The sequence below is a fragment of the Myotis davidii genome, unplaced genomic scaffold (assembly GCF_000327345.1).
Source record: "Myotis davidii unplaced genomic scaffold, ASM32734v1 scaffold93, whole genome shotgun sequence".
Lineage (NCBI taxonomy): Eukaryota > Metazoa > Chordata > Mammalia > Chiroptera > Vespertilionidae > Myotis > Myotis davidii.
In genome coordinates, this window is record NW_006292095.1 from 4,798,593 (window position 1) to 4,806,854 (window position 8,262).

At 41.6% G+C, this 8,262-nt stretch overlaps 1 protein-coding gene across 1 annotated transcript in view; it reads right to left on the reverse strand.

Moving 5' to 3' along the window:
• LETM2 (leucine zipper-EF-hand containing transmembrane protein 2) overlaps positions 1 to 5,792 on the reverse strand; it is an 18,720-nt gene extending 12,928 nt beyond the window's left edge. The window contains 4 exon segments of the mRNA XM_015565219.1: positions 1,030 to 1,173; positions 1,790 to 2,243; positions 3,434 to 3,514; positions 4,883 to 5,792. Of these exon segments, the coding sequence (XP_015420705.1) occupies positions 1,030 to 1,173; positions 1,790 to 2,243; positions 3,434 to 3,480 (645 nt within the window). The 5' untranslated portion in view covers positions 3,481 to 3,514; positions 4,883 to 5,792.
• Between the last annotated feature and the right edge of the window lie 2,470 nt (positions 5,793 to 8,262).

Consider the following 8,262-nt stretch of genomic DNA (forward strand, 5'->3'; position numbering starts at 1 on the left):
AAATTTTTGTGCACCAGGCCTCTAGTCCTATATAATAAAAGGGGTAAGGGGAAGAGATCAACTGAAGGACTTGTATACATGTATATAAGCCAAACCAATGGACACGGACAACAGGGGGATGGGAGCATGAGTGTGAGGGCGGGTGGGGGGGAGGTTGGGGGTTAATGGGGAGGATGAGGACACATTTGTAATATCTTAACTAATAAAAAAAAGATATAGAGCAAAAGAAGCTCTCATTCATTGCTAGTGGGAATACAAAATGATGCAGCTATTTTGGAAGATAGTTTATTGATTTTTTTCAAAACTAAACAGTTTTACTATACAATCCAGCAACTGTTCTCTTAGGTATTTACCCAAATGGGTTGAAAGCATATGTCCACACAAAAACCTACACATGGTATTTTTAGCAGTTTTATTCATAATTGCCAAAAATTGGAAGCTACCAAGATGTCCTTCAATAGGTAAATGAATAAACTGTGGCATATCCATACAGTGAAATAGTATGCAGTGATAGAAAGAGATGAGGCATGAAAAGACATGGAGGAAACATATTGCTAAGGCAAAGGAGCCAGTCTGAAAAAAACTACACACTATATGATTCCAACTATATGACATTCTAGAAAAGGCAAAACTATAGAGACAGTAAAAAGATCAGTGGTTGCCACAGGTTGAAGGATAGAGGGAAGAGGGACAAACATGTGAACCACAGGGGATTTTTAGGGCAGTAGGACACTGTGAGGGTGGATACATGACATTATGCATTTGTCAAAACCAATAAAACTATACAACATAAAGAGTGAACCCTAATGTAGAGTATAAGCTTTAATTAATTATAATGTATAGATATTGGTTCTTCCAGTTGGAACAAATGTACCACATTAATGCAAGATGTTAATAATAGTGGAAATGGAGGAAGAGGTACCTGGGGATTCTCTGTACTTTCTGTTCAATTTTTCTGTAAACCTAAAAACTTCTCTAAACACTGAAGCAAGCCTACTGATTTTTTAAAAGTTAAAAATTCCTACATACCTTTTTGGATTTACTTTCAAAAGTTGATGGCAACATCTCTGGGAAGAACTTCAGAAACACTGGTAATAAGAATTCCATGAAGGGTACAATTATGAACACCATAAATGGAACCAAGCGGAAGAAATCAACACAAGTCCTCAATAGCTAAAGAATTAAATGCATATGCAATATTCATTATTGTAGAATGTGCCAAAAAGCAAAACAAAACAGAAACCCCTAAAACTAAAAAGGCTGCTTTGGCTCTGAAAGACTGCAGCTGTTTAGAAAATGGAAAGGTGGGATTTTCCTCTTTATCATAGCTCTGAAGTAACATTTATGGGATATCCTCAAGGAAATCTGTAACAATCAAAATATATTATTGGTATCTTGTAGCTTTCATCTAACTTAGGGATCTGGACTTGAATAACCCAGTATCTGTTAAAATTTGTTTTCTAATGCATATTCTTAATATATTAACAACAGTTTGTATTTCAGATGCACAGATCAAACCTGCAGCCTCTCTTCTCCTTGAAGAGATTAGGAACATAATTATAACCATTCTCTATAGGCAAATATATACAAATTTTAAAATTTTGCCTAAAGTTGTACAATAAGTCAGTAGCAGACAAGAAACTCAGAAAGAAATTCCCAATCTTACTATGTTAGTATTCCTACTTGGGGATTTTTTAAATGAATTCTAAGTTGAGTTTAAAACTTGGTTCCTAAATAGTTCATTTTAACTTTACACTTTCTTTTTTTAAAAAATACGATTCTTGCCTACCCTTCGTCTATCTCGTCTGGTCAGCATCTGTCCATGCAACAGCCTCCAAATCATTTTGACCGCAACTTTGGTGTCAATCCAAAGAAAATAGAATCCATTGTAATAATATTTAAGTTCATCCATAATTCTTTGTCTATAAGATCGCTTTTCTTCCTTAGTCTCCAAACCAGTTTCTTCTGTGGGCTGAGAGCTTGTCACCTGGGGTTCTGGGGTGGGTGGCTCCAGCTGAGGTTCACCAGGTACCTTTTGTAGCCAGCAAGTTGATGTGTGTAGCTTTTGTATTATCCTAGTTCGTAAGTGATGTCCTTTATTGCCTGACTGACTAGGATAGGAGTACTTCCTGCTTCCATAGTTCTTCGTATATGTTTTATTTAAATGGGAATCTGGCAAGTGAAGAAATGCAAGTGATGGGAAACAAGAAGAGCAGGTAGGATGTACAAAATGGCTAGGGAATCTGGAATAAAGAGCAACATCCTCTGAGTTGAGCACAAATGATTACAAACTTAAAAGTCAAAGAAATAGATACTGTATCAGGTTAAAATAAATAGTTTTAAAGCCTGTATTTTAAAGCAGATGATGTTCGGTAGTGAATGAAATATAACTTTTTATCCCAGTTGAAGAACAGTAACCTTTATGGTTGAATAATATACTCTATGAGAAATATTAGTAAGTTCATTCCAAGAATAATTGCTATATTAGAAGTAGAAACTCTGCAACTATTCATTTAAAAATCTAATAGCAAATATTTTCCCACTAGGGGTTATGTTTGAAAGTTCTTTATCTACTACCAGAAAGCAGGTGGAAGACTTGTGCCGTCACCTACTCTACTGACAATAGGAATGCTATTTGAACAAAGCAGTTCAAGGTCCTTTTGGGGGTTAACCAATCACATAAAATTGCCTTGTTTACGTACTGCCTTCCCATAGATTCCCTCAAGTGAGAGGCACTGACAACCAAAACAGCCTTCACCTAAGATTCCTGAAGAACCTTGGGAATAAGAATTTGAATTGGGCACCCCAGCCAGGGATCTCTACAGTCTACTTTGGCAATAGCTCACAGTCTTCAGTTAGACTAGCACATCAGGTTGTTTGAAAATTAAAATAAGATTATCTAGGCAAAGAAAGTTCCTGGCAAAGAGACTTCTTTTGGCAAAGAGATGGCTTTTTCCATTCTTTGTTTTTGAAGCATGCCAAGATTTAACACTTTTTGAATAGCTAAAAGGGAATCTGTCCAATGTATCCAGCACAATGTACGTTCTTGGTGAATATTCTTTGTAATAAATAAGTGATAACAGATCTTGCTGGGGCATGGATAGGCCCTAGGACTGGCTTGTTTGCCAGCCACTTGACTCCTTTTTATATGTAAGGGCCTCATGTAATATTCATCCATGACATTCTAAAACCATTACATCTTCTATCCTACCTGTACTACACATCCACAAAATGATTCAGCTGAGTTCTAAAGCATATTGACAATTTGGGATAAGTTTAAATAAATTAAAATGTCAGCTTCCTAAACACCGAGACAGTTCAAAACAGCAAAGCTTTATCTGTGTACTAAGCCTATCTTTTTACATATACTTTTCCATCTAGAAGAATAACGTTCACATTAATATTGGGGGCAGGAGGGAATTCCAAGGCTTACCTTGTTCGGGCAATAACTAGGACTGTATTATAACAGTAGACAGCCATATTTATATTTGTCTCAACTAGTCAACATAGGGACCTAGGCAGGAGGATTAAGTAAACAATTCAGTATTTGAAAAAACACATCAATTATAAAGGTATCAGGATTTAAGTGTTTTTAACTACTGCGAGGGTAAAATATTTGCATATTCTATTCAGGGTGTAACATCTCTTTCAAGTTCCCTTCCAACAAACATGAATAATGTTTTCTTAGTCCTGGATTTGAGAATGGTACTTTGAGACCCCAACAAAGAGAAATGACTTTTAATACGATGATGCACACGACAGTGAAAGTTTTCAAAGACATTTTGATTTCTGGTCAATAGTACCCAGTAATCTACTTATATGGTTGCCAAGTACTTAAGAAGCTGAGGAAGGTACACTTATTTGTAGCCTAAAAATACAGGTAGAAAATAAATATCCTGGATTTGTTTTCAATTAGCTTTTTTTCCATACTTGGCCAAGCTGCCCCAAACTTTAAAAGATTGAAAGTACTGCCCTGGCCAGGGTGGGTCAGCTGGTTGAGCCATCCTCCCATGCACGGTGGATTCCCGGTCAGGGGCCTGCCTGGTCCCAGTTGGCATGGGGGAGGCAACTTCATATCAATGTCTGTCTCTCTCTCTCTCTCTCTCTCTCTCTCTCTCTCTCACACACAGTAAAAACATATTTTTAAATATTATAAAACGAATTACTGCCCGGAGGGCATGGCTCAGTGGTTGAGCAGACCTATGAACCAGGAGATTCCCGGTCAGAGCATATGCCCGGGTGCAGGCTCAATCCCCAGTCGGGGGCGTGCAGGAGGCAGCCAATCAATGATGCTCTCTCATCACTGATGTTTCTCTCCCTCTCCCTTCCTTTCTGAAATCAATAAAAATATATATTAAAATAAATAAAACGAATTCTTTTTTTTTAAGAGTGAAAGTATTCATTTAAGTAGCAGGGCAGATGTACATGGTACCCGCTAACAGTTCAAGTGGAGGGAAACCGGTTTCCTGCGCTAGTGATTCTCCGCAGAGCTTTCTGCCTTGACATGCGCTTTACAGAAACCTTCCTCCTTCCTGTGGCGCTTCTCAGCCCAGGGCAGCAGGAGCCCCCGTACCTCTCTCAGCATCACCTCCGCTTCCCTGCAGCTGGGGGGAAAGTACCAGGGTCTTTCGCGGATGGAAACCTCAACCAGAGAACAGACATTTTGATCAAGGGCTCAAATAATACTTGGGAACATCCGAACCCAGACTAAGGACGGGCGTCCTCCTGCTGGAGGGAGACCAGACCCCATCCGGCGGCCAACCCGCTCTCCATTCCGGCAGGCAGCTTTCGCGCGCGTGGGGTGGACGGCTGCGTGTACTGCGGCGGCGTCTGGATGCAGTGTTTCTCTGTATTTTGGTGCGGGAGTGGTGCAGGCACCAACCTTGCGGGCGATCCGGGTTTATGGGAGGCAGACGAGAAAGCAGGATGCGGGGTACAGAAGAGAAAGGAGGAAGCGAAGCACGAAAGAGGGGGACGGAGGCTGAGCTCCAAGGCTGTTGGGCGGGCAGGGGGACGAGGTCTAGTGCCGAGGAGAGCGGTCGGGGGAACTGGGCGCGGAGGGGGGAAACCAGATGCCGAGGGAGCGGACTCTGTCGGACACAGGCGGGCGCGGTCCCCCGAGTCACTGCCCGAGGACTGGGCCGGCCCACCCCTACCTCCTCGGCCGGCTCCCGCGAACGGCCGCCTCAGTCCTCCAGTGCCTTCCCGAGGCCCCCCTCCCCCGCTCCCCACGCTAGAAGGGCCCGGGGCCGTCTCTATGGCTCCTCCTCGTTCCTCGCGGTGACGTCACTCTGAGTGACGACATCGCTCACCAATGGGCTCTCGGAGTCCGCGGAGCAAGGGTGTCCTTCGCCGCGGCATCCCTGGAGGCTGCGAAGCCTAGTTCCCACCGGCTACATGACTTACTTCCCTGCTGGGTTTAGTTTAAGGAGACTCCGTGTCCAGGGGTGGGAGGAAGGCAAGACCGACGTTTTCCTACCTGTCCACAGTCTCTAGGCCGTGGACCAGCCCTCCCCGAAACCCTTTGCTGAAAGCTGGGTGAAAGGAGCGCTTGCCTTCCGGAGAGCGCAATATGCCTGATAGTCGCCATGGTAACCATCTTGGAATCATGAATTACATCACTTTCATGTTTTTCCTTCCTTTCCCTCACCCCCTCCAACTGCGCAATTGCGGGGGAGGAAGCAGTGGAAAGAGGGAGTGGCAGAAAGGGCGGGAATGGTAAAGAAAACATCCCTCTGGACCAAGACTGGAATGCTGTGTACTCTCAATATGCATTAGAAATGTTCTCTTAACCGGCATTGCTTCTGATCAGTATTTTCTGTAAAAATTCTCATAACATTTAAAATATATATTATAGTAGCTGTGCAGGTTTGGAGGGGGGAGGACGTCAGTATCTAGGATGAGCAACTGAGCCATCTTGGGAAAGTGAAAGATCTAGCAGTGTCCTCGCTCCCTGGTTCTCTCTACCCACCCATTTTACCTGGCTCTAGGAAGAAAAAAAATTTTAGTGGCTCTCCTTTGACTAACACCAGACAGCAAGGAATACCTTTCTCACGGAGAACACTTCTCTTAACATGTTGGCGGACATGTGCCATCTGGGCTGCACACTTGAAAGAATGAAAGATGACGGATATTACATTTCAGGGTTTTTTTTTGGCCTGTTTTGTTTTTAAATGCAGACTGCTTTTAATTCACAAAGCATTTTTCAGCTAGTAACTAAATGAATTAACTGTTAACTAGGCAAAACTTTTCCAGTTTGGCCACTAGAGGGCACTTAGTGCATGTCTGATGCCCAACTTTCCACATAATGGTTTCACTTCATGTTCTATGTTTACTAGAATTAACAGATTCTACAAAGCTTTGGTCTTTTTTTTACCTTTGCTTTCTTTGCCTGAAAATTTTAGATAGTAAATTATGAGCTCTAAAAGGTTAGGGTGCAATTGTCACATTAATTTTATAAATTAATCACTGCACAACCATGTACCCATACTTTTCTGGAAAAGATCATAAAGGATACAAAAATATTCCTCTTAGCAGTTCCCGGGAGACATTTTATATCGGGAAATATTCTTATTCATGCATTGCATTCACTTACAACCAGGCACAGTGAAAATCATTAAGTATTCATAAACCAGATGCACGAATCACTATTTGAAAGATGAGCTAGATTTTCTCCCATGGCCATATGTTGGCAATCCTATTCTGCAAAGGGAAGGGGTAAGAATCTTTCTTATTGAAATTCATTTGTTCAAAGCAATGTCTGCCTTCTCCTGTTATTAGGACTGGTGACTTTTTTACTTCCAGGGTAAGTGATTTATAACATAAGGAGTTTTTAGTTATAATCTTCAAACAGGAAACAAAATGTTTTTCTCCCTAACTCTGGCCCTGATTGTTAGATTGCTGTCTTCATGACCTGTTTGCTCATTTTCTTTGGAGAAGAGAAAGCATGTTCTGGCCTTCAGATGTTAGATGTTAAAAATACAATTTTTAATGGGCATGTCCCTAAATGTGGCTTTATTTTATTTTATTTTTTTTAATATATTTTATTGATTTTTTACAGAGAGGAAAGGAGAGAGAGAGAGAGTCAGAAACATCGATGAGAGAGAAACATCGATCAGCTGCCTCCTGCATATCCCCCACTGGGGAAGTGGGCGCAACCCAGGTTTAGATAAAATATTATTAGAAATATAATGTATTTTCTAGTGTTTTGCAGAAACAGACTATACATCTACCTCACATAACTTTAAACTTTTGTCGGCAAAGTTTTAGAAGAAAATAAAAATAAAATCCCTAGGGACAACCAAATTCTTCTCAAGGGGAAAATCCAGGTGTCTGGTCAAGGCAACAGTTTATCAACAAAACAGGTTAAATATGGGAAGGTGGAAAAGAAGGGTGGAAGTGGAAAGGATCATAGGAATAAAAAACCAATTTAACCTTTCTTCCCAAGAGATACAATCAAACTAAAATAAGCTCAGGTGGCCCCCTTCGGAGGTCTGAGCTCCAAAAAGACATCTAGGCATTTAAAAACAAACAAAAATGTGATTTTATTGATTTCCCTTAGTGTTTGTTGCTACACTAAGCATATATACTACACAAGCATAGTTTTAGAAATAGTGATTAATAGCAATGGGAGTGCTTAATTTGAATATCACCCTTAGTATTATTAACAGGGTTATGTTTTTAAAAACCAATACATAATTAGTAGTCATTAAAATAGTTGATCTGTGGGAATGTCTTACTTCCTTATGTAAGTGGTAAAGATATCAGGAATTTCTTGTAAGTGTATCAAACAGATCCAGCACTGTAACGGCTATGGAGAGGATAGCATCTGGCAGCGATACGGCTTTATTAATCTCGGAACAGAGTTTTGGTTTCCTCATCTGATTGCTGCCTGTGGTTCCTTTATTCTCCGTGCTGCAATGTTCTAGTCATTATCAAAAGCCCCAGGAAATATCACCAACTCTGCACACTCCAGCAAGAACAGTTCACTGCGGCACACCTCTCAGACCTTCCATTGTTCAGTGGACATTTCCTAGGATGGGGGGCGGGGGTGTTAGGGTTACAGAGGGTTTTGACTCTCTTCTTCCTCTCCTTCTTGCGTACACTCTGTCTAGTGCACAGGCCCTCCCATCCCTGAAAAGAAAGACCTGGCAGCAAGCAGAAGGCCCGGGCAACGCGACGGGCACTGAGCCCCCGGGGCCCCTCGGGGTCTGGGGTCCCGCTCGTTACCCACAAGCCTCCGGGCCCACCGTGCCAGCAGGA